The sequence below is a fragment of the Acinonyx jubatus genome, chromosome B4 (assembly GCF_027475565.1).
Source record: "Acinonyx jubatus isolate Ajub_Pintada_27869175 chromosome B4, VMU_Ajub_asm_v1.0, whole genome shotgun sequence".
Classification (NCBI taxonomy): Eukaryota; Metazoa; Chordata; class Mammalia; order Carnivora; family Felidae; genus Acinonyx; species Acinonyx jubatus.
Window position 1 is genome coordinate 10,995,208 of NC_069387.1, and position 26,904 is coordinate 11,022,111.

General features: G+C 38.9%; 1 protein-coding gene across 3 annotated transcripts in view; it reads left to right on the forward strand.

The window, feature by feature from the left end:
• Window positions 1-26,904, forward strand: part of SEC61A2 (SEC61 translocon subunit alpha 2) — a 34,786-nt gene continuing 7,882 nt past the window's right edge. The window contains exons 1-10 of one of the 3 annotated variants that reach the window (XM_027073414.2): window positions 1-148; window positions 2,217-2,284; window positions 3,400-3,465; window positions 9,297-9,375; window positions 14,249-14,380; window positions 14,503-14,612; window positions 19,772-19,925; window positions 20,908-21,068; window positions 21,393-21,590; window positions 23,623-23,814. In XM_027073414.2, the coding sequence (XP_026929215.1) occupies window positions 142-148; window positions 2,217-2,284; window positions 3,400-3,465; window positions 9,297-9,375; window positions 14,249-14,380; window positions 14,503-14,612; window positions 19,772-19,925; window positions 20,908-21,068; window positions 21,393-21,590; window positions 23,623-23,814 (1,167 nt within the window). In that variant the 5' untranslated portion in view covers window positions 1-141. The remainder of the gene's footprint in view (window positions 149-2,216; window positions 2,285-3,399; window positions 3,466-9,296; window positions 9,376-14,248; window positions 14,381-14,502; window positions 14,613-19,771; window positions 19,926-20,907; window positions 21,069-21,392; window positions 21,591-23,622; window positions 23,815-26,904) is intronic. The other 2 variants (XM_053225280.1, XM_053225281.1) reach the window with 2 other exon arrangements.

The window sequence follows — 26,904 nt, forward strand, 5'->3', positions numbered from 1 at the left end:
GCGGGTCACGTGGTCCAGGGCGGAGTCTGCGCGGGGCCGGTCGGAGCGCGTCAGGAGCGGGCTGCGAGACCCAAGCCGCGGGACCCGAGCGAAGGCAGTGCCGAGGCCGCTGTGCCCCGCCGGGCCGCCTCAGCCGTCGCCATGGGCAGTGAGTAGCGTCGGCGCGGCTCTCGCCGGGGTGCGGGCCCCGACGGGCTGCGGACGGTGGGGCGGGCGCCCGCCCGGGGCGGCCCAGCCTGGGGGCCGGAGAGGCACGGGCCGCGCCGGGCCGCTGCGGCGGGCGCGGGCCGGGGGCCTCCGCCGAGGCTCCTCCGGCGGTGCGGCCTTGCCCCGGCTGCCTGCGGGGGCCCGCACCCGGAGGCCCGGGGTTTGCGCTCGCTGGGTGGCGAGGAGCGGGGGACGGCGAGGGGCGGCCAGTGGTTTTGGGGGCGGGGAGTTAGGGAACCGAGTGAAACCTGGACCACTTCTGATTTTTCAGGAGCTTAGGAAGCTCGTATTTTTATTTCCAAATCACCCTTCCTTGGCGTGTTAGTTGGGATGAATAAAGCGCCGTGGCTTGTTTGGTTTTTTAGAAAGTGATGCATGGCATATATATATGTTAGGGGAGGAAAGAAGCGCGATTGGTAGCATAGCGTTTTCCCTAAAATTTTCATTTCAGTCATTTTGTAGCGTTTACTGAAAACTCACTGTGTGTCAGGCTGTATAAACCTCAGGGTAGGGACAAGGCCTTGAATTATGGGCATCTTTGAGGGCCATCTCCTAAACACTCAACACCACATGTATTCACATAGATACTTACATAGCTGTTCAGATGTTTGTTGGATGAGTGGGTAAGTGCAAACGGGAGCCGTGCCCCCATTGGCCAACTAGTGGACATTTAGAAAGGAAGTAGAGGAGACCCCTGACCTTGAATTTACAGTATAATCGGTGAAATTCTGCAACACAAGAATGGACAAGTGGCTGACAAAAGCATTGTTTGAACTCTCCAACACAAATGATCATAAAAAGCCAAGAAATCTGGGAGGGGATTTGGATTGAGGTGGGGCAGAAAAGGGATAAAGGAGTCTAGGAAGTTCCCGATGTGATTAATATTTGTTTTGCATAGAGAATACTTCTTCCATAATTCATATTTGCTTTCCAAATAGTCCAGAATCGTACTTGGGCAGTGAATATCTTCCCATGAGAATTTCTGAATTCTTTTGTCAAACATCAGTGACTGCCATCATTTTGAGAGTTTCATGAGATTATCGAGTCAACTTTTGGTTAACTGTGAGAGCGTAATTACTCAGGTCCGTGTTAAAACAATTTCGTGATGTTAGTATACAGAATCCAGTGTCTGTAGGGGAAGATGATCATAACTAATAGCTAGTTGTGCCTTCTTGTGTTTCTGCACATTACAGACGCTGGCAAAGACTGAGAGAATATCATCTTCATTCTCCCGTTCTTTGGCAGGAATTGACTTAAGCTATGCCAGAAGATAGTGTCTATCCTTAAAGAACCTTGGTTTATCTTACTTTTGTATATAATGAGTTCTCTGGGAAAGCAGTACTTTCTAATGAAATGTAATTGTCATTTTCTGGGCTGATTGTTACACATACACAAGTGCTTTGAGATTGTTATGTGGGAGAGCAACTAGGCAATGAATGTTGACTTAGTGAAATGAAGTAGAGATTGTATGCTTCAAAAAGAGCTATCTATATAGCAGGTGATTCCGCGATGTTTCTCACGTATCCATTTCAGCGTCTTTCCATCTAAAGTCAGTCCTGCAGTCTAGCCCATTTCCTGTTGTACTTTCCTTCTGTATTCCTCCTCTGGTAGGTCTTATTTTCTTCTCTGGCGTATTGTCTTGTGGGTAACGTAGTAGACTGCATTTGCTTCCTTTGATGTATTTTGATGCTCGTTGAATTATTCCTTTTCTATATATTATAAAGCTGGATTCAAGCATAAGGAAGCAAAATCATGGTAAAAGAATGCTTGTATTGCTTCCACTGACTAAACCCTTAAACCTTTTGGATTCTTTTGTCCCTTGAATTATTTCTCTTCCCTGATGTATTTGAAATGGAGAACACCATGATTACTTTTGGAGGTAGGAATGGGATGGATTGCCATTGAAAGTTAGAGAACATTTGTATTTGTTTCTGTGAAAAGGTACATCTCTTTTTAAAAACTTTGTGATAGGGACATTTATTCTTTCTTTCTTTTTTTTTTTTTAACAGTCAAGTTTTTAGAAGTTATCAAACCTTTCTGTGCAGTTCTACCAGAAATTCAGAAACCTGAAAGGAAAGTAAGTATACCATTTTGGTAATATAGAGGGCAGCTAAATGACTTGTGCTCCTGATGGATTTACCATCCCCAACCCTCTTATGGTGTAATTGGAGAAATATTACCTGCTCCTCCTCGCAAGAGGCACAAAGTGAGTAAAACTAGTATGCCAGTGTAAATCCAGATAGGTTATCTTGTGGTCTTAAAAATGACGGTTCTTTGAGGTTGACATTTCCAAACCAAGTGTTTCTTTGGCCTACCTGTTAGATAAGATACTCTTCTATCTCTGGTGATCCCACTGCACTATGAATGACCCAGTCTGCTGGGTCACTTTGGAGGACTACAGCTGTTTTACATAAATGAATTAAATTGTGCAAGTATAGACCTCGCATTTCTTGATCATTCAGTACAAAGAAAAATTACAGAAATGCATTCAGAAAATAATGTGACTGTATCACATTGTTCTTCCATCACTGTACACTTTTGGAGCTAAGGTATTTAAATTCAGAAATAGTGTTAATCCCGAAGTGGCCAATTCCCAGACAGTCCTCTTCTGCTGTGCTTGTGATATCTCACAAAACTAATGGGAGAGGGATGTAGAAAGAAATAAGGAAAACTTGTGTTCATCTTATTGTTTTATTTACAAGCATATATATATATATATATATAGCATATATATATATATATATATATATATTTTTTTTTTTTTTTTTATTACTTTGAGGTTTTAAAAATAGTTGTTCCAGGTCCATGTTAGGCGTCCCAAGAAGCTCTAGCTTTTCATATTCCGTGAAATATTCGTAGCATATTATCACGGGCACCCCAGCTTTGCACAATGCTGTTAACTGAAGTGCATGCGTGTTGGGTCTGTGTCTTGCATGTTGTCCTTTTTGGTTTCCTTAACGTCGTGCGGTGTGATGGGGCCTGTATGTAACTTACTTAACTCTTGGAAAAGGAAAGAAAGTTATGTTCGAAAAGTTGAGCTGTTTGCTTTGGCTGCTACTAACTAGGTGAGAGTATTGTAATAGCAACTAATAGGAGCATGTCACGATGCGGAATGTTATGCTTTAATGTGGAATTTTGCCCTGTGATTGCGGTTTCCTGGTTTTGATGGCTCATCCTCATTTTGTTGTACAGATCCAGTTTAGAGAGAAGGTACTATGGACTGCTATAACTCTCTTCATTTTCTTAGTATGTTGTCAGGTATGTAAACCAAATACTAATTAGATATCTATGCAATTGTTGGAGGGTTTTGGTTGGTTAGAGTTTGAGAAATTTATTTTAGTTAAAACAATAAATACCATTTGAGCATTGTTATTTTTAATCTGACTTGGTGACGAAAATGGTTACCTTGTTCTAGTTTTTTTAGTAGTGGGTTTGAACATTTTTTCCTTTTTTTCTCTTAGCGTGCAGTTAATAATCTTTACCCACTTTTTTCTTGAGATTTTTTGTCTTCCTGATTTAAGATGGATTTTTGTATATAAATGTGTTACACCTTTGACATATACATTGCAAATGTATTTTCTGTTTTGTTTGCCTTTAATCATGTTTTAAGTAGCATGTATTGATTTAAAAATCCCCCAAAGTCAAATACTAGGACCCCAGTAATATGCTGTATAAGTTGATGAAATTCAGTGATGCGTTTAAATGATATTTTGCAGAGATTAAGTTTACAAAATGAGAATAAATGTGACCTGTCCATGTCATGGGATTGTCGTGTGGATTAAATTAGATAATTTAGGTGAAAGTTTTTTGAGGATTTTGAAAAGCTATTGAGATACATATAAGGAAATATAAAAAAAAATTGTATTAGGAAGCAGTGGAGTACGTTAAGCCCATAATCTGGGGAAAAGCTAAATATATTTTTTTGAAGAGTGAAATGATTTGATCATTAATATTGTACTACTGTATGTAGTTTAAAATTGTTGTGGGTGGTTAGGGAGAGAGAACTTTTTTAAAATATGGAAAAGTAGAAAAAATAATCTTATTTTTACCGCTTTTAACATCTTAGAAGTTCCCTTCCTCTCCATAAAAACAAAAAACAAAACAAAAAAAACCACACAACTTTATGAAGGTATAATTTATGTATGGTAAAATACACTCATTTCTTAAGTGTACATTTTGAAGTATTTTGACAAATGTATACACCCACATATCTAGTACCTCAGTGGATATAGAACATTCTGTCACTCCAGAAAGTTCTGTGTAATCTGTCTTAGTCAGTTTTCACCTCACCCCCAGTGTCAGGCAAGCACCGATTTGCTTTCTGTACCTAGAATTTGATTCTTTTCTTTTCTTTTCTTTTCTTTTTTTTTGAATTTCACATAAGTGGAGTCATAGAGTGTTATTCCTTAGCGTCTGACTTCATCACTAGCTTTTTGAGGTTTGTCCGTGTGTTTGGTGTACCAGTAATTCATCCCTATTTCTGAGTAGTGTTCTGTTTTACGACTATATCATGATTTGTTCATCTCTTGTTGGACATTTGGGTTTCCAAATTTTGGCTAATAAAGTTGCTGTGAACAATCCTGTGCAAGACTGTGAATATTTGTTTTCCTTTTTCTTGGGTGAATACCTAGAAGTAGAATTGCTGGATTGTATGGCAATTATAGGTTCAGCTTTATAAGAAATTGTCAAACTTTTTTCTAAGTGGTTGTCCTGTTTTATATTTTCACCAGTCACGGATAGGAGTTCCATTTCTCTGCGTCCTTGCCTACCCTTGATACTGTTCGGCAGTTCAGTACTAGTCCTCTAACGGGTAGGGTTTTAATTTGCATTGCCCTGATAAATGATGTTGAAGTTTTAATGTGCATTTCCCTGCTAAATGATATTGAGCAACTTTTTCATGTACTTATCAGGTGTTTAGCTTCTGTGAAATATCTTTTTCAAATCTGGTGCCCATTGAAAATAATTACATTATTGTCCATTGAATTGTATGCATTGTAAAATATTTTCTGGATTAAGTCCTTTCTCAGATGTATGTACTGTGAATATTTTCTCCTAGTCTATAGCTTGGCTCTTCATTTTCTTAAATCTTTTGAAGAGCAAACATCCTAAGTTTTGATCAAGTCCTTTGATGGCCCATGGTGTTTGTTTCCTGAGAAATTTTTGCCTCTTGTAAGGTAGTGAAAATTTTCTCCTGTGTTCTTCTAAATATTTTACAGTTTTAGCTTGTATGCTTTGGTCTGTGATGTATTCCAAGTTAATTTTTGTGTTATGGCATAAGGTAAGGTTGGTATTCATTTTTTTTCTGTATAGATAGCAAGTTGTTGAAAGGCTGCCCATTCTTCATTGAATTACCTTGGCATCTTTGTTGAAAATCAGTTAGCCATATAAGCATGGATATATTTCTGTACTCTGTTCCGTTCCACTGATGTATATTCCATGATTGTTATGGTCAACCACACTGATTACTGTAGCTTTATATTAAGTCCTGTAATCAGGTCATAAAAATCCTCCAACTTTGTTTTTCCTTTTCAAAATGGTTTTTGGCTTAAGTAGGTTCTTCATATTTCCATGTAGATTTTAGAGTCAGCTTTGTCCGTTGTTATACGAAAGCTTGCTGAGATTATGGTTTTATTGCTTTGACTTTATAGATAAGTTTAGAGAAAATTACCGTGTCGACAGTATTGAATCTTCTAATCCAAGAGTCAGCAAACGTTCTGTAAAGGGCTAGGTAGTAAATATTTTAAGCTTGGCAGCTAGAACCCAAGAACCATAAGAACTGTGTTGCTCAAAAACTGTGGCATTTCTCACGACTGTTTCATGCAGTAAATTAATTTATGCATTTTATATTACTGTATTATTTATTTTTTTTCCCTACAGTATGATTGCACAGTTACCAAGCTGTGTTTTTTGTCTTTCTCATGCTTGGGCAGTTCTGCTGGTGATTTCTTGATTCTTTTACCCCTGAATCTCAGGTTTATTTTCCCCTCCCAGCCACAGTTAAAGGGCTTGGGGTCTCCTGTTCTACCCATTGTTCTTTGACCTGAGGGAATGGCGGGAGGGGTGATGAGCCGTGAGAAGCGCAGCGAATGCTCCCTGCACTCTGCTTTCTCTCTTCTCCTGGGTGGTTCTCACCACGCGACTGAGGAGGGCTCTGTTCCTTCCTAACCTCAGATCAGGTCCCTGTTTCCCAACTCAGGGCAGCCCTGTAATTGTCAATTGGACCAGCAGAGAGCCCCACTGCTCACTTCTCTCATCCGTTTCTTCCCAGCTGCTGTTTCTGCTCCCTTCTAACCAAAGGAGGCAAAAAAGATAAGGCTGTCCGTGCAGATTGCTGTTCTCCAGGTTTGGAATGTTGTGGGAATTGTGAGGAATCTCTTGCCTTCCATTGTGATGGTTGGAGCCGCCTTGGTGCTGAGTCTCTATCTACTTCTCAGTTGTCTATGGTTTTCTCGTGCCCGTGACCACTAGTGCTTCAAGTTTACGATTCTTTTCTTCTTTGGCTGTTTTACAGATTTTTTTTTTTTCCTTTTTCTTTTTCCTTAGCTTTTTTCAGTTGTATTACCTTTTACTATTTTACACTTTTTAAAAAATCGTGTTTTCTTATGCACTGGGGAGGATATTGTGTACCTGAATTGCAGCTCACCACCTTAGCCCAGAAGTATTTTGCTTGGCTTTCCATTCCCACTGCCTTTGGAAATCCCTACTGCTGATTTTCTTTTGTCTACCTTATCGGTTGAGGGTTTTCATTAAAATATAGAACACTTCTCTGAAGTACTGTACTGTATCTTGTCAAGTTGAAACTGATTATTGTATGTAATTTAGGGCAAAATCCGGAACTTTGCAACTGTGACGGTCACAGAAAATAGCTCCTGTTGCTGCCCAAATACTGTTGTACGTAAACCTATAGCTATGGATTTTACTAAGAGGAATAAAATTAGACACTGAGTTTAATAATCTTGTTGACTACAGGAAAGGAGGGAATGCCCTTACTTAGGGGAGTTTGGCTCACTTTTTCTTGTTCAGTGTCCCACAAATTGTCTAATTGTGGAGGAAATGGCCATCTCCATCAGGTGCAGTTAAGGAAAGTAATTTGACTGATTGACCTCTTTCCACTTAGGGAATGTTGTGATGTAGACTGTCCTATAGTGTTAGTTTTAATACAATAACTTCCTTCCTCCCTGTTTCTGAAGACCATCTGCAGCATTAGGGTACGCGTAAAATATCCATGCTTCTTGCTTCACCAGTTTTGCTTACCCAGCTAATAAATGCAGACATCTAGAGAGGTTTAGGTTGACCAGTTGGGTCATTCACCATTGTTGGCAACATCTTTTGGAACTTAAAAAAGAAAAGCAGCTTTATTATAAAGAAGGTTTTTGAGATTGGAAATGTATTTTTCTTTTGTGTCTGATCTCCACATGGGGAGGGGTGGGGTATGGCCTGGTGCTGTGTCCTAAACATTGGTCACATAATACAAAACGTTCTGAAGTTAAGAATTTATTTTGTTTTCTGATTAAAAATTAAGAGTCACTCACTATAGAAAACTTGACCAATGCTGAAAAGAGTAAAGTCAACCATAATCCTACCCCTACAGATTAGTATTCTTCAAGATTGTAAATATTTACACTTAGTTTTATCTTCTGAACATATTTTCTAGTGTTGAACTTTTATTCATACAATTCTGCACCTTTCTTTTTATCCCAGGGCTTCTCAGCAATGGCGCTGAATTTTAGGCAGTCAGTTCTTTGTTGTGGGGGCACTGCAGGATGTTCAGCACCCCTGACCCCACTAGATGCCAGTAGCATCTCCCTTCAAGTTGTAACAGTTGTCTTCAGATAGTGCCAAATGTCCCCTGGGAGGTAAAATTGCCCCAGGTTGATAACAACAGTGTCATACTTACTGTTGCAAAATAAGCACTTCTGTATGCTATTATAAGCTGCTTTACGTATAAGTTTCAGTGGCTGAATAATATTCCACTGTATATATAATCCTCAGTCTTACATTGGGAGTGTGACTGTGGGTGTTCTTAGTCCCCATAGCTTAGCAAAATTATTTTATGACTTGGTAGATATATCCTATAATTTATAGGTTGTGGTATTTTTTTTAAATGTTTATTTATTATTAAAAAAATTTTTTTAATGTTTATTTATTTTTGAGAGAGAGACAGAGAGGGAGAGGGGAAGGGCCAGAGAGAGAGGGAGACAAAGAATCTGAAGCAGGCTCCAGGCTCCATGCTGTCAGCACAGAGACCAGTGCGGGGCTCAAACTCACGAACCACGAGATCGTGACCTGAGCCGAGGCTCAGGATCATGACTGAGCCACCCATGTGCCTGGAAATGTTTCTTTATTTATTTTGAGAGAGAGAGAGACAGAGAGAGAGAGAGAAAATGAGCAGAAGAGGGGCAGAGAGAATCCCAAGCAGGCTCTGTGCTGTCATCACAGAGCCCGATGTGGGGCTTGATCTCACTACTGTGAGCTTATGACCTGAGCTGAAATCAAGAGTTGGACGCTTAACTGAGTGAGCCACCCAGGTGCCCTGGTAGGGGTATATATTTTTTTTAATTGTAAAACACACATAACATAAAATTTACCATCTTAACTATTTTTTTAAATGCTTTATTTATTTACTCTTGAGACAGAGGGGAGGGGCAGAGAGAAGGGGACAAAGGATCCGGAGTGGGCTCTGCCCTGACAGCCCAGAGCCTGATGGTGGGTCTCGAACTTGTGAACCACAAGATCATGACCTGAGCTGAAGTTGGACGTTTAGCCGACTGAGCCACCCAAGCGCCCCCACCGTCTTAACTATTTTTAAGTGTACAGTTGAGTAGTGTTAAGTGCATTTACGTTGTTTTGCAACAAATCTTCATCCTGCTAGGTATTTTTACTAGTAGATTGCTATAAGTAGTGATTTCTGTTTTTTTTTATTTTTGTTAAAAAAACTTTGCCTTTAGGTACACTTGTTTTGTTACAGAACATGGGAAGTAACGGTTTTTTTTTTAAGTATAGCAAATATTAAGTAATTGAACTATGAATTAAGTTCCAACTTAATTGACATAATTCATTTTTAGAAACTGTTTTATGTAATATTATAGATACCACTATTTGGAATCATGTCATCAGATTCTGCAGATCCTTTCTACTGGATGAGAGTTATTCTTGCATCCAACAGAGGTATGGACTTCTGCTTTTGCCTCCATGCTCGTTAGTAGCGACATCAGATAGATGGGACAATGTGGAAACAACTATTTTGTTGTCTACAGGGGTGGGGAGCAAGCATATGGTAAAAGAAACTCGTTGCCTAAGAGAAGAGACCAACACATAAATACTTACAAAACTCCATGTATTGTAATAATAGAAGTATGTATGGAGTGTAGATGTACAACGGAGAACAGAGGGATAGCGCCGGCTGGAGCTTTGGTTCTCCATCCTTTTATGGGTCATGTTTCCTTTGAGAATCTAATTAAATTTAAGTATACTCTCCTGAGAAAAATTCGTATACACTTACACACACATGTTTTGCATAAAATCTCAGGAGATTCACAGACCCTCCAAAGTCTGCCCTTGGGTTTTATGTGAGACTCAATGACCCTGATCTGCAGTGTCAGAGAGCAGACAGTGCTGGAATGGCATTTGAATTGGAACTTAGTGTGTGGATTCATGGGAGAGGGAAGCCTGAGCTAACAGCACATGTGTGTAAGGCAGTGGCTAAAGAGATAGGTAGGGGCTGGATTATGAAGGGTTTTGTTGGTAATTTTTTTAGATTAAAATAGTAATATTGGTTAATTATTTTAAAATACACCAGAATTTGTATAGTTAAAAAAATTTTTTTTAAACATTTATTCTTTTTTGAGAGAGAGCATGCATAAGTGGGGGAGGGGCAGAGAGAGAGGGAGACAGAGAAGCAGAAGCAGGCTCCACTGTCAGCGCAAAGCCTGATGTGGGGCTCGAACCCGTGAACCGTGAGATGATGACCTGAGCCAAAGTCAGATGTTCCACCAAGCCATCCAGGCACCCCAAAATTTGAATATGGTTTTATATAAAGCTGAAAATGAAAGTCTCGCATGTCAAGGTTAACTCCTGGGAAGGTAATGGATTGGTGAATATCTATCCAGACCTTTTCTCTGCATATACACTCACATATGTAAATTTATATTTAGTTAACCCTTGAACAACATGGGTTTGGACCATATGGGTCTACTTCTACATGGATTTTTTTTCGTAAATACAGTGCAGTGCTGTAAATTTGTTTTCTGTTCCTTATGACAGTCTTCATAACATTTTCTTTTCTCTAGCTTATTTAATTGTAAAAACACAGTATATGATACATATAAAATATGTTTTAATTGACTGTTGATTTTATTGATAAGGCTTCCAGTCAACAGTAGGCTATTAAGTTTTCGGGCAGTCAGAAGTTATATGTGGATTTTTGACTGTGTGGGGCGTCAGTGTCTCTAACCCCTACATTGTTCAAGGGCCAACTGTACTTTTTCTTTTAAGCTAAAAATAAGGTAAACTATGTCACTATTCTATTACTTTAGCGTGTTGACTTAATATTTTGGATGAGGTATTTCATTTAATGGCCATATACCATTCCATTAGATGGATATGCCATGATTTTTTCAAATTATTCAGATATTTATTGAGTTCTTAACTGTGTGCCAAACTTTGTGCCAGGTCCCGAGATTAGAGATGTGGTCACGACAATGTCCCTGTTGTCATGGAGTTTATAGTATGCTGTTTGGGGACGTAGCTTCTACATGAAGTGTATTTTGGGCGAGGGGAGAGACATTTGAGCAGAGACCTACAGGACATGATATGGAAGGCCATGTGAAGATCTGGGGAAGGAACATTCTAGGGAATAGCGTGTGCCAAGGCCCTGAGATGGGGGTGTGTTTAATGTGTTCAAGGAACGATGAGGAGTCACTGTGGCTGGAAGAAAATAAGGAAAGGAGTAATGTGGTTGCAGATGAGTCCAAGAGCCAGATTATAAATGGCTTTGTAGACAAATGAAGGAGTGTTTCAAGTGTGATTCCAGGCCACTAGGGTCCTCTTGAGTCTCACATTTAGTGTTTTCCCTGATTTTGTATCATAACCGGTGTTACCTTGACACAATCACTGTTTTGCTCTGTCCTGTAATTTTTTAATACAATTGATTTCTAGGAGTTTAACTGTTTGCAAGATATATACACCTACATTTTTGATAGATAGTGCTAAATTATCTTCCAAACGATTTGTATGTTGTGCACTCAGCAGTTGTATATGAGAATGACATTTTTCTTCCAACAGTGGATGTTATTTAGTCGTTCAGTCTTTGGAAGTTGGACATGTAAAAATTGGTATCTGTTATGTAATTTGTATTTCTTTATGTATTGGTGACCTTGAACATCATTTTATATTTTTATTGAAGATTCGAATTTTTTCTGAGTGGACTTGTTTAAAGTAAGAGAAAATTTACTAGTTCAAACACAAAAATGGAATTTATTAGAAGGATAACTGTTTTATTTTTTGGAATCCAGAGGAGGTAAAAGAACTAAGCCTGGCCGGGGAGAGAGACTCAGCAGCAGAGACTGGGAACCTTCTTTTGGGGAATTAGCGCCCCAGATTCCTGGTTCTTTGGTTCGTAGCTCAAAATTCCAAACTCCAGGATTTATACCATGCTCTGTCAGCTTTGGTTAGAGTTTCAGGGTTATGTAGTTGAGATGTGGGTGCTGGGGTCCCTCCTGTACTGTCAGTATTTCCTGAGAAAGAGCATCGTTGGGAGCAGCCATACTGTGTTTCTCGTCCTTTTTAAAATTTTTTTCTGTTGGCTTGTTCCTTTTTAATTGATTTGTAAGAACCCTTTGCATATTGGAGATAAGAACTCTTTGTCATTTGTGTTTGAATATTTTTCTTTTAACTTTTCTGCCTTTTTTTTTTTCTTTCAACTTTTACGCAGTGTTTTGCCACATGGATTTTTCATGGCTATATCTAACCAGGGGGTCTGATTTTTTTTATTGTGGGTTCTAGGTTTTTTTGTCAGGCTTAGGAAAGCTTTTTCCTTTCCAAGATGACAAGTATACTCACTTCTAGTCTTTTTGTTATTTGTCTCTTATGGTTACATTTTCTATACCATCAGGCCTTTATTTTGAAATAAGTCATGAGGTAAGAAATGCAGGCATGATTTTTTATAGATGGCCAGTCACTTGGTAAGGTCCATTTGTCCTTTTCCCTACTGATTTGAGGTGCCATATTTCCTGTGTGAAATTGTCATCAAAGTTTGACTGGATTTATTTTGGACTGCATCCTTTTGACAGTTACAAATTTTTGTGATTTGACTTAAAAATGTTTACCTTCCTACCTATTTCTCTACCTAGTGGTTTTAACAGCAGGGAATGTTGTTACCTTTTACTGTTGAAGAAGTATTTGAGAAGACATAAAGAATCTTTCTAGAATGGGATCTTTTCTCATATTAAGGGTACCTTTTGAGGATTTATAAAAGCCAGGATTTAAGGTAACAAAACAACCAGTGGAAACCTATCCTTGGTGCTGTAGAATTATTTAGTTCTACATGTTACCTTACACACTGGGCGTATTTGGTTTTCTTATTTTTCACTGTAAGTACAAAACGTGTTTTCTGTAAAGAAAAACTGAAAAAAAATCAAGAGAGGCAAAAAGAAGGAGATAAAAATTACCTATAATCTCACTGGATAAAAATAATCATATCTTAGCAACCGTATCAGGAAACTATTTTTCCACTTAAGTATTAACTGAAACCAAACTGTAATACTATTTTCCAGATGTTTTTTTGCTACCCAGTAGGTCACGAACATTTTTCATGCCACTGAATATTCTACAACATTGATTTAGATGACACTTTATGTAATTTTAGATTTTGAATTAGAAGAGTCACAAATACTCTTTTTTTTTAAGTTTTTTTATTGTTTTTTTTTTTTAATGTGTATTTATTTTTGAGACAGAGAGAAGGGGAGGGAGGAAGAGAGGGACAGACAGACAGAGAGACAGAGCATGACTTGGGGGGCTAGGTCAGAGAGAGAGAGAGGGAGACACAGAATCCAAAGCAGGCTCCAGGCTCTGAGCTGTCAGCACAGAGCCTGACGTGGAGCTTGAACTCATGAACTGTGAGATCTGACCTGAGCCTAAGTCGGACCCTCAGCCGACTGAGCCACCCAGGTACCCTAGCCTTTTTTTTTTTTTTTTTAAGTTTATTTATTTTAAGAGAGAAAGAGTGCACATGTGCACATGTTCGTGTAGGGGAGGGGCAGAGACAGAAAGAATCTCCAGCTGGCTCTGTGCTACTGAGCCCCCACATGGGGGGTTGAACTCATCAACCATGAGATCATGACCTGAGCCAAATACCAGAGTCAGTCACTTAAATGACTGAGCCACCCAGGTGCCCCAGAGTCACAAATATTCTTAAATACCATTTTTTATTAATTTGGTATTTAATTTTCAGGCTTGGTATGTAACTTCTTATTTTGCATTAAAGTAAAACGTTCATTGTAAGTTTTAAAAATAATGGTTTGAGGGGCACCTGGGTGGCTTAGTCAGTTGAGCATCTGACTTCGGCTCAGGTCATGATCTCATAGTTTGTGAGTTCGTGCCCCGTGTCGGGCTCTGTGCTGACAGCTCGGAGCCTGGAGCCTGCTTCGGATTCTGTGTCTCCCTCTCTCCGCCCCCTCCCTGCTCATGTTCTGTCTGTCTCTGTCTCTCAAAGATGAATAAACGTTTAAAAAATAAATAAATAAATAAAATAAAAAATAAAAAAATCTTCCAAGATTTCTTTCACATTTTAAGTTTAGACTTTACAGAAATTTACATTTTTATGGTATAGTAATTTTATTTCAGTCAATTGTTGCAAGGTTGTTAATAAATGAGTTTTTTTTGTTTTGTTTTTTTTTTGGCAGTTAATGTTTAAAGGATGAAAATCTGCTTGTTAACATTTGAGCGTGTATTTCAATAGACATAATTAAGGACTGCATCACTTTTAAATTAATCTGCATTGAGTATAGTAAAGATTATTTGCTTCCTTCTTTCTCCTTTGCAGGAACTTTAATGGAATTGGGTATCTCCCCGATTGTAACATCTGGTTTGATTATGCAGCTGCTGGCTGGAGCCAAAATCATTGAAGTTGGAGACACACCCAAAGACAGAGCTCTGTTCAATGGAGCCCAGAAACGTGAGCTATTAATGCAATTAGAGTCTTTACCAAATTTGAGAATTTTGTGGTAAAGATATTTTTCTAGTCTTTTTTTGTCTTTGGTTGTAAGCATGTACTCCTTTCCCCCCAATTTTCATCAGTATTTGGTATGATCATTACCATTGGGCAAGCCATTGTGTATGTCATGACGGGCATGTATGGGGACCCTGCTGAAATGGGTGCTGGCATCTGTCTCCTTATCATTATTCAGGTAAGAAAGCCAATTTTTCATTTGCAGATAACAAAGCAGTTTGATTTCTTTTTTCATTTCTAGCAGTTCTTAAATGACTGAACATTAATTTTCTTACTTTTGTATTATCTAATTATAAGATTTTGATTATTGAAGGGACCCATGTAAATTGTATTGATGTAAAAGCTAAAATTTATTATGATAGCCTCATAGCTGCATTGGATAAAGAATTACAGATCAACTGTATTGCACTGTTTCTTAGATGCACATTTTTTACTTTCTGATGTCTCTGAAGCCGGAATGTTTTCTCAGAGCTCATGGTACCTCATGGTTGCTGTCAGGCAGGCAACAGTGGTGATGGTAATCATCGCCTGCGTGTGTGCGTCCTCTGATTGGGGCTGTTCACATGGTCGTTACATCAGTTGCGTGCATCGTTGATGTAACATGTTTTTGAGTTTAGTTGCTGTTTAAAATGTCTTCAAAAGCCTATGATTTATTATGGAACAGTCACTATGGGCACAAAGGCACAGAGCAAGCTAGATGATAAAATCTGTGGTTAGGTGTAAAGTAACTTTTCTTATAAGTAGAAAATAAAAATTTTGATAAGCTATTGTGTCTTAGTTTAATTGACAGTATTTTATTCTCTTAGTGGTACACAGAATGATGGCATTACAAATAACATCTCAGCAGTAAAATACATGAGCCCACATATATATATTCCCTGGGTTTCTAAAATAAACCCTTTGGTACTGAATTTTTATTTTTTGGAATTGAATTTTTAAAGGCCAACATAATTTTCCTTCTAAATATCTTAAAGTGTGTCAAATTTAGAAGATATTTCTGTAATGTGCAGTCCTTAAAAATCATTTAGATAAGCTACTCACGAATGGATTGTACTTTTCTAGAATAATTACGGGATTTTGAAAAGAAGTTTGAGAAGCTAAAAATAACATTTGGAGTCTTGATTATTTTGGAAATGCCTCTTCTTGCTCTGTCTATGGAATTAGTATTCATTAGGAACATTTTTTTTTTAAGGGACACCATTTGCCTTCCTCTGTTTTCTTTATTTTTTCTTTTAGTTTATTTATTTTGAGAGCGAGAGATTGAGAGAACCAGTGGGGGAAGGGCAGAGAGAGAGAGGAGGACAGAAGATCCGAAGTAGGCTCTGTGCTGACAACAGAGAGCCTGATGCGGGGATCAAACTCATAAACTGTGAAATCATGACCTGAGCTGAAGTTGGATGCTTAACCAACTGAACCACTCAGGCACGCCTAGGAACATTTTTTAATGGCCAAAGGATCAAGGTTAGAAGTAAATAAAAATACCAGCTCATTAATATATACATTGAGAAAGAGGATCATTTCAGACTGGCATGGTTGACCATTATTTTTTAATGAGAAACGTTACATAGAAGCAAATCAAAATAAGATCGTTTAGTAAGTCTGATTGAGAACAAGGAGAATTAGATTGTTCAAGTATATTTATTGGCATCATTAACAACAGGGAGGGGTCTTCTCACTAGATGGAAATATCTTGTCTTTTGACCAGGGGAGGAAATTTTAATGGACTATCAGTGTCTTTGGTAGGTTTCTGAGCCCTAGTGAGCTCTCATTTGGTATAAGGTAGAATTTTTTAGAATGATGTTATCATTATTTCTCCGTTTTAAAAACACTTGGTTGGAAAATTTATAACCTTTGAGAATTAGAGGCAGAAGAGTTAGAATGGCTTGGGAGAGAAGATCCTCTCAAAAGTGATTTTGTTGTCAGTGCTCAGGATCTCTTCACATGCTTTTGGCATTGTTGAGAATACTGATACGTCACTCGTTGCCATCTTCTGTTTCTTTATGGCCTTTGCTTTATGCAATCCATAGTTGAGAATAACGCTGATTTTTACATGACAGTCAGAATTGGTACCTAACTCTTAGAACATTATGCTCCAGTAAAAATTTTTCTAGTATTTTAGTAAAGCTATTTTTAGATTCTTTTTTTTTTAAATTTTTTTAAACGTTTATTATTGAGAGACAGAGAGACACAGAGCATGAGCAGGGAAGGGGTAGAGAGAGGGGGAGACACAGACTCTGAAGCAGGCTCCAGGCTCTGAGCTGTGAGTACAGAGCCCGACGTGGGGCTCAAACTCACAAATTGCGAGATCATGACCTGAGCCAAAGTCGGTTGCCTAACCAACTGAACCACCCAGGCGCCCATATTTTTAGATTCTTAAAAAATTTAAAAAAAAAAAAAATTTTTTTAACGTTTATTTATTTTTGAGACAGAGAGAGACAGAGCATGAATGGGGGAGGGGCAGAGAGAGAGGTAGACACAGAATCGGAAGCAGGCTCCAGGCTCTGAGCCATCAGCCCAGAGCCCGACGTGGGGCTCGAACTCACGGACCGTGAGATCGTGACCTGAGCTGAAGTCGACGCTTAACTGACTGAGCCACCCAGGCGCCCCTTAAAAAAATTTTTAAAAATGTTTCTGTTTATTTTTGAGAGCAGAGCACAAGTTGGGGAGGGGCAGAAAGAGAGTGAGACACAGAATCTGAAGCAGGCTCCAGGTTCTGAGCTGTCAGCACAGAGCCTGATGTAGGGCTTGAACCCAGGAACTGCGAGATCATGACCTGAGCTGAAGTGGGATGCTTAACTGACTGAGCCACCCAAGCACCCTAGGATACTTTTGGATTCTTAACCTCATCTGACCAGTTCTAGATTGAAGTAACTTCTGTGGAGTCATTATGAATTTGAATTTGAGATAAAATGGAGTTAAGCTATTTTAGTTTTTTTTCCAGTATCAGAAGTCAAGGAATAGTAATATTCCAGGAGTGAATACATGAATATATACCTTTTTTAACATAAATTCTGAGATTGAGTCTTCTGGTGTTAATGTAGAGAGAAATTTGTCTTGTTTGATCATAGATGGTAGTGCGTCTTTTAAGGCATTGCTAGCATTGCAAATGTGTGGATATGCTGAAGAGATATGATTAGAGCAGTGTGGTTCACCTAGAAGCAGATTTTGAAAACCGTTTGCATGCAGTTGTGTAAGGTGTTTCTCATCTTAATTATTCTTATTTCATTCACGGTCATGTCTTTTAACTAGTGAGTTGTGAAATCTAAGTAGTGGCTCTCGGTTAAAATAAAAGAATAGTAACTGTCAGTGTGCATGGCACATACGAAAGGGAAGTGTTTCATCACACTAAATGTGTGTGCCTGTGTGTGTGCATGTGCACATGCATGAGCAGAGTTGAAATGTAGAGTTATTTTTAAAGTCTACTTTATTTGTAAAGTCTACTGTAGAGACTTACACATGCGGTGGCATTCTGCGAGAGCATGCACGTAGCGCTCACTTTCTGTCACTGTTCTAGTCAGTGAGGTGCTGTAACTTCCTGGTTTCTCATCACCCTCAGAGGCATACTTCTATTTTTTACGATCTTTATCTTACTCCTTTGATTATAGAAACTGTCTCTCATTTAGGATTCTCTAGAATTCCTTTCTCCAGTTAGAAAAATAAGAGTTTGATTTTCACAGGATACGTGTGGAATCACTCTGTAGTCTGATGGTCATTGGTCTGAACAGTGGGTTTGGAGAATTAAAGGTGTTTCAGAGTGACAGTGACTCTGGACAGGTCATTTAATCAGAAGCCCATGCTGAGACTTTTTGGTGGGCTGATACATTGTGGACAGCTCTTATTCCCTGCATTGGGTTGGGTTTCTGATTGCGAGTATTTATTTACTTATTACATAATTGTGGTCAAACTAAAAGCTCAGTAGTAAGTCCTAACTTCTCTTTTATCTTGTCAAAGTGGTAAACTTGGTTTTCAAACAGTAAAGGATTCATGAGCTCTCTTAGAAGTTTGAAGAATTGTACCCTTTTTCCGGTCCTTTGAAAGGCAAACTAAAAGACTGTAAATAGACAATGTAGGCTGTGTCCAAGGACTGAAATGACAGTTAAGGAAAAAAAAAACCCTGCAGAAGGTAAGCATGCTTAAAATGGTGTATGTGTATGGTAGTTGTTTGCTCTCTCTCCTAACCGGGGATGTTGGGTAAACTGAGTAAATACTTGGGTGGGAGGCTTCAGAGCTGGGAAGAGTGGAAGTGGCATTTCCTCACTTATGTAGGATGGTGTTTTTAAAATGGGGACAGGTGTGAGGTTGGGGGCATAGAAGCATTTTTTTCTTCCCCTCTTGATCAGGTTACTGAAGTTCAGGGAAGGCGTCATGACTGCGGAGGTCACTTGCAAGGCTTTGGATTATTTTTAATTGATGCATGCTTTTACAGAAATGTCTTCTCCAAGAGGAACATTAAGAATTTTCAGTTTCACATAAACTAAAGTTAGTATGCTTTTATTTTTTAAAAAATGAGGAGCTTAAGAACCTGGCAAATCCTTGTCTTCACATTTACATTCAGTCTTTGCCATTGTATGTATAGAATGCATTTTTTACACAGTTATAATCTGTGCATATTAATTTGTGCTCTTTTTGACTTACTCTATATGTATTAGAGTTGATCCTTGAACAGTACAGGGGCTGGGGTGCTGACAATAAAGTAAGCTAGAGAAAAAATGTTACTGAGAAAATCGTAAGGAAGAGAATGCATTTATAGTGCTGCAGTGTATTTATAAAAAAAAAAACAAACCTGTGTATACATGGTCCTGTGTAGTTCAAACCCACGTTGTTCAAGGGTCAACTGTATGTATAACATAATCTATAAAGTATTACATACAGTAGCTTTAAAAAGGTGTCAACGTAGTGCACGTACTTCTTTAATGGCAGTATACAATTGCACCTCATTACTATACCTTATTTCATTTGGTCTTTCACTTACTTGGAATGTTTTCAGTTTCTTGCTGTCCTAAATTCAACAACTTGAACATTTTTGTTCCAGTGTGCTTTTCAATAGGCCTTATGTAAACATTGTAAGAGAAACTATTCAGATGGTTTATAAATATGCTTTGAAGGTTGAAATGTCTGCTTTATAATGTAACGATATTTCCACCCCTCTGATTGGCAGAACTGACTTCTGTCTGAACTAAAGAGGGGTTAAAAAGATGCAGAGTAGTAACAGTGATACTGCAACAGTTAGGTTTTAGATTTACAAATGCCCGTACTTTGAAAGTAGTCAATGGTGTTCATCTTCCCCTTTCTTGAGTTGATTCTTGCTTCAGCTTACTTGCATTTCTTTCCCCACAGTTGTTTGTTGCTGGTTTGATTGTGCTGCTGTTAGATGAGCTGCTACAGAAGGGTTACGGCTTGGGGTCTGGTATTTCCCTCTTTATTGCCACCAACATCTGTGAAACCATTGTCTGGAAGGCCTTTAGTCCCACTACTATTAACACTGGCAGAGGTACATTGCACAGTGTCTGCGACTGCACGAGTTTTGCTGGATGTGTGCTGGAAAGTAACCTGTCTCGGAGCAGGACATGCCTGTAGACATCCTTGTTTGCCCTCCCAGGGGACCACTGATGCTGATTGCTCAAGAGTTAAGCAGCAGAGATTTGTGGAGTATGAAATACTACTTCAAAAAGAACAATAACTAAATTTTAGCCTCTGCTCATTGAAAATTTCAGTGATTGCAAACAGCTTTTCAAAAATGTTTTTTGCTTAAGTCATTGCTGCAGAAGCCATTGATTTGACCAATTTCCGCATTCCCAGGGGGACAAAAAGGTAGTGGATTAAGATTTTTCAAATGAAAAAACTATTACATATTGTGTGAGGGAGCACTAATACTTTTGCTGCTATCCTACTTGGCTTTGTAATAGCAACTAAATTTTGAAGTAATTCGTTCTGTCTTTCCTTTTCCCCATTTCCATTTCTCTCAGATGCCATCCACGGTTCCTAGTGGTTAACATCTAAACTGATCCCAGCCTTAGGAAAATAGCAATGATGGTTTGTTAATATTCTTGATAAAACAAATTTAAAAGCAAGCACGATAGAGTAACACATACCTTTTGATTCTGACATCTTTACTCTGCTTTGCTGCTGCTTCCCCCTAGCCCCACCTAAAAATAGTCCCCTTCCTTTCCCTAAAGTAAAGGAGAGGCAAATCATTACGACCTAAATATTTGCGTAGGTTTATTCTACTTTGGCTGTTTTCATGAGGAACAGTCTTTTGAGAAAACTTGAGATTTGTGCTAAAAAAGATACATTTGCCTCAACGATGTTGCTATTTTTAGAAGCCCCACACATGGCTGTGTTAAAGAGTAAACATTGGTGAATTATTTTGACTCCTATTTTCTGCCATGTACTGGAGTTTCAAGGTTATTTGTTTGCTTCTGGGACAACTTTGGGCGACGAGTCTACAGTCCATTTCTATCTTCATTTATCAGGTACGGAGTTTGAGGGTGCAGTCATAGCTCTCTTTCATTTACTGGCCACCAGGACAGACAAAGTCCGAGCTCTAAGGGAGGCTTTCTACCGGCAGAACTTACCCAACCTCATGAACCTCATTGCTACAGTTTTTGTATTTGCCGTTGTCATATATTTTCAGGTAAGTCTGCTTTCTTCACTGAAATACGTGGGATGTGGACTTTTATTTAGCTTTTAAAGAAAAGCATGCCATTTGAAATGTTAGTATCTAACAAGTCAGTGTTGCAGAATCTAGTCAAGCACATGATTCTGTTCTTAGACTCCAAGGTGCAAAATGTTTGTGGTTACCGCCTAGAACAGGATTTCCATTTCTGTGTGCCCTGTGGAAGGAAAACATTAGCACGGCCTTTTCATACTCCCCACTGTGGTGGTCCCGTCTGCCGTCTGTATGTTCTTTATTTGATGTGTACAGTTACTCTTACTTCCTCTTCCTTTCATTTTTTAGGGATTTCGTGTTGACTTGCCCATCAAGTCGGCCCGGTATCGAGGACAGTACAGTAGCTATCCCATCAAGCTCTTCTACACCTCGAACATTCCCATTATTCTCCAGTCGGCCTTAGTGTCAAACCTGTATGTTATTTCCCAGATGCTGTCTGTTCGATTTAGTGGCAACTTTTTGGTAAATTTACTAGGACAGTGGGCTGTGAGTATTTTCTTATTTATTCTAAGCATTTAAATTTATTGTAATTTGCATTTCATGGTTGTATTTTTAGTCGAAAGAGATGAGCCAAAATTGAAACAGTTGCTGTAGCATTTTCACATTCACTGACCTGTAGCAGAATTTGTCATTTATTTGGAAGGAGTGATGAGTGTTGCAAAACTAAGATTGGCCAGGTTCTTTGTGTTAATTTACTGTCTAGGAAGTATTTTCACATCTCCCTGGAGGGACCTCAAGGTTAAAATCACAGCTGCTCTCATGAAAGCGGTTTTCTGTTTTGTTAACTTACTCTGCTGTTATCTAGAATGTTTTTTAAGGAAGCTATTTGCTGACTGTATGTGGGGTACTGAGATCTCCTGTTTCACCACCGTTTTTCACAGCCTGAGTGGCAATAAACTAGTTGTGATGAACTGGGCTGGAGATAGCCACGTGATTATTGGCCTGAGGAGAGAACAGAGTTACTAGAAATAGAATCCAGCACTCCCTGACTTCCCATTTTAGATCCTGTCAGCATAGCTTTTTCTAAAGAGGCCCAGCCATGTCGTTGTTACTGGAGTGCGAGTTCTTGTCGGATTGAATTTTGAGTGATTTAAATTCTGTCATATGACCACAGAGTACTTTTCCCCCTTACAACTATAGAATTGAAGGAGACTCTGAGCCTTTATTCTTTTACAGAACATGTAACTGTGGAATTAGTATTTCACCAACTACCTTATTTCTGAAATGTGCTCATTCTACACATTTATCTTAATATGCTAGCTTTTCCATTGTAAGTTATAGTGACAGATCTTTCTGCTTCTAATGGTCTTCTTTTTTTTTTAACGTTTATTTATTTTTTAGACACAGAGAGACAGAGCATGAACGGGGGAGGGTCAGAGAGAGAGAGGGAGACACAGAATCCGAAACAGGCTCCAGGCTCCGAGCTGTCAGCACAGAGCCTGACGCGGGGCTTGAACTCACGAACCGCGAGATCATGACCTGAGCCGAAGCTGGACGCTTAACCGACTGAGCCACCCAGGCGCCCCTCATTTTTTTTTAAATTTAAAGTTTAACAGGGCAAGACAGCAACTCTTGAGTGTTAGTTGAAGGAAATAGGATTCTCTTTATCTATAGTACTCTTTTTCCATTCATGTAACAGAAATGTGATTACCTGTGATGAGGGAAGATGTGGTCCCTCCCCTTGCAAGCTAATGGTCCAGCAATAATTATGACTATGGTAATTTCATAGCAATAAATGCATTGAGTGGTTGTATATAGACTGTGTTGTGGTCTAACGAAGATTCTTTTTAATGAGATAATTACTGGGAAATTGAATTTGTCTATAAACAGTGCTTTTGATTGGGGATTAGTGATTCTAGGGGCACAGTAAAGAAATCATTTTGAAACGTATATTCAGGAAGCAGACATTTTAATCATTGTGGCCAGAAATTGCTTTCTACCCCATATACCCCAGAACATACGCTGTACCTAGTTCTGTTACTATAAAAATTCTTAAATGTTTGGATAAATACCCTCACAAATATTTACTAAAAGACTATTTCTTAAAATATGCAAAACATATAAAGTTTAGGCAGCGAGTTGTTTGTTGTCTGTCAGTATTTCAGTTAATTGTATTCTTCATGGAATGCTATGAAGTGAAAGAATATGTTGCATGGTCTTGTATACTGCAGAAAGTTTCAGATTCTAAATGTAATCAGAGGTTGCCTGTAAATGGAACCATTTTAGGAAGAGAAGGAGGATTTTTTTTGTAGATGTAGTATAATGTTGGTTTTTAGAAGATCACTCTTCTGTTAATAATATATTCACAGTGTCTTTTATGTAAAAGATGCTCACTATATAATTTTGAAGGAGTGAAAATATCAGACACAGAAGTAAGTCTTCAAGTTACATGGGATCATTAGCTGTAGGTGCTTTGAGCTTACAACATTGTCATAATTGTTGAGGAGTTTGAAAAGTCATAAAAATGTATCTTGACCAGTTGGGTTGACCATTTGCCCTTATTGTTCTTGTCCTGTAGGATGTCAGTGGGGGAGGACCTGCTCGTTCTTACCCAGTGGGAGGCCTTTGTTACTATCTTTCTCCTCCCGAGTCCATGGGCGCCATATTTGAGGATCCTGTCCATGTGGTTGTTTACATCATCTTCATGTTGGGATCATGTGCATTCTTTTCTAAGACGTGGATAGAGGTGTCTGGTTCCTCAGCCAAAGATGTAGGTATTTGTTTTATATGAAAATAAACATTTTTACTTTTTAGCTGTTAAAAAATGGTAATTGGAACTGTCTTAATTACTTTTGTAATTTAAACTTTAAGTCATATGTTCGTAATGAGGTAATGTCACCCGTCGGGGATTAAAAACCAGTATCTGAAAGTGGAAAGATTTTTAGAGTTTTACAATGGTTTGTGACCCTCCAAAGCTTAACCTTACCCAACAAATTCTTATCCCTTAGTATTTAATTTCTGTTCAGGGAGGTGATACGTAAAAAAGATTGAGAAACCATGATTTAGTATGTGGGTACTAGGTGGTTCCACAGCAGTGAGCCTCAGGTGTAATGGTAATGGTAAGGCCGCACCTGCTTCAGGGTTCTTGTATTTATTGATGTGTGGAAAGCACTTCCCACAGAACCTTGGAGGTAGTAAACAGTGAAATATTTAGAGTTTGATTAAAAAAATTTTTTTTAATGTTTATTTTTTGTTTTTTGTTTTTAAAAAATTTTTTTAATGTGAAATTTATTGTCAAATTGGTTTCCATACAACACCCAGTACTTATCCCAAAAGGTGCCTTCCTCAATATCCATTACCCACCCTCCCCTCCCTCCCACCCCCTCCCCCCGCTCCCACTCCCCCCTCGCCCCCACCCCCCATCAACCCTCAGTTTGTTCTCAGTTTTTAAGAGTCTCTTATGCTTTGGCTCTCTCCCTCTCTAACCTCTTTTTTTTTTTTTTTTTTTTTCTTCCCCTCCCCCATAGACTTCTGTTAAGTTTCTCAGGATCTACATAAGCGTGAAAACATATGGTATCTGTCTTTCTCTGTATGACTTATTTCACTTAGCATAACACTCTCCAGTTCCATCCACGTTGCTACAATGGGCAGATTTCATTCTTTCTCAATGCCACGTAGTATTCCATTGTGTACATAAACCAGAATTTCTTTATCCATTCGTCAGTTGATGGACATTTAGGCTCTTTCCATAATTTGGCTGTTGTTGAGAGTGCTGCTATAAACATTGGGGTACAAATGCCCCTATGCATCAGCACTCCTGTATCCCTTGGGTAAATTCCTAGCAGTGCTATTGCTGGGTCATAGGGTAGGTCTATTTTTAATTTTTTGAGGAACCTTCATGCTGTTTTCCAGAGCGGCCGCACCAGTTTGCATTCCCACCAACAGTGCTAGAGGGTTCCTGTTTCTCCACGTCCTCGCCAGCGTCTATAATCTCCTGATTTGTTCATTTTAGCCACTCTGACTGGCGTGAGCCACACTGACTGATATCACTGGCGTGATATCTGAGTGTGGTTTTGATTTATATTTCCCTGATGAGGAGTGACGTTGAGCATCTTTTCATGTGCCTGTTGGCCATCTGGATGTCTTCTTTAGAGAAGTGTCTATTCATGTTTTCTGCCCATTTCTTCACTGGATTATTTGTTTTTCGGGTGTGGAGTTTGGTGAGCTCTTTATAGATTTTGGATAGTAGCCCTTTGTCCGATATGTCATTTGCAAATATCTTTTCCCATTCCGTTGGTTGCCTTTTAGTTTTGTTGATTGTTTCCTTTGCTGTGCAGAAGCGTTTTATCTTAATGAGGTCCCAGTAGTTCATTTTTGCTTTTAATTCCCTTGCCCTTGGGGATGTGTTAAGTAAGAAATTGCTGCGGCTGAGGTCAGAGAGGTTTTTTCCTGCTTTCTCCTTTAGGGTTTTGATGGTTTCCTGTCTCACATTCAGGTCCTTCATCCATTTTGAGTTTGTTTTTGTGAATGGTGTAAGAAAGTGGTCTAGTTTCATCCTTCTGCATGTTGCTGTCCAGTTCTCCCAGCACCATTTGTTAAAGAGACTGTCTTTTTTCCATTGGATATTCTTTCCTGCTTTGTCAAAGGTTAGTTGGTCATACGTTTGTGGGTCTAGTTCTGGGGTTTCTATTCTATTCCATTGGTCTATGTGTCTGTTTTTGTGCCAATACCATGCTGTCTTGATGATTACAGCTTTGTAGTAGAGGCTAAAGTCTGGGATTGTGATGCCTCCTGCTTTGGTCTTCTTCAAAATTACTTTGGCTATTTGGGGCCTTTTGTGGTTCCGTATGAATTTTAGGATTGCTTGTTCTAGCTTTGAGAGGAATGCTGGTGCAATTTTGATTGGGATTGCATTGAATGTGTAGATAGCTTTGGGTAGTGTTGACATTTTAACAATATTTATTCTTCCAATCCATGAGCACGGAATGTTTTTCCATTTCTTTATATCGTCTTCAATTTCCTTCATAAGCTTTCTATAGTTTTCAGCATACAGATCTTTTACATCTTTGGTTAGGTTTATTATTCCTAGGTATTTTATGCTTCTTGGTGCAATTGTGAATGGCATCAGTTTCTTTATTTGTCTTTCTGTTGCTTCATTATTAGTGTATAAGAATGCAACTGATTTCTGTGCATTGATTTTGTATCCTGCAACTTTGCTGAATTCATGTATCAGTTCTAGCAGACTTTTGGTGGAGTCTTTTGGATTTTCCACATAGAGTATCATGTCATCTGCAAAAAGTGAAAGCTTAACTTCATCTTTGCCAATTTTGATGCCTTTGATTTCCTTTTGTTGTCTGATTGCTGATGCTAGAACTTCCAACACTATGTTAAACAACAGCGGTGAGAGTGGACATCCCTGTCATGTTCCTGATCTCAGGGGGAAAGCTCTCTGTTTTTCCCCATTGAGGATGATGTTAGCTGTCGGCTTTTCATAAATGCCTTTTTTTTTTTAATTTTTTTTTTAACATTTATTTATTTTTGAGACAGAGAGAGACAGAGCATGAACGGGGGAGGATCAGAGAGAGGGAGACACAGAATCTGAAACAGGCTCCATGCTCTGAGCTGTCAGCACAGAGCCCGACGCGGGGCTCGAACTCACAGACCGCGAGATCATGACCTGAGCCGAAGTTGGCCGCTTAGACTGAGCCACCCAGGTGCCCCGATAAATGGCTTTTACAATGTTTAAATATGTTCCTTCTATCTCGACTTTCTCGAGGGTTTTTATTAAGAAAGGATGCTGAATTTTATTAAAGGATGCTTTTTCTGCATCAGTTGACAGGATCATATGGTTCTTTTCTTT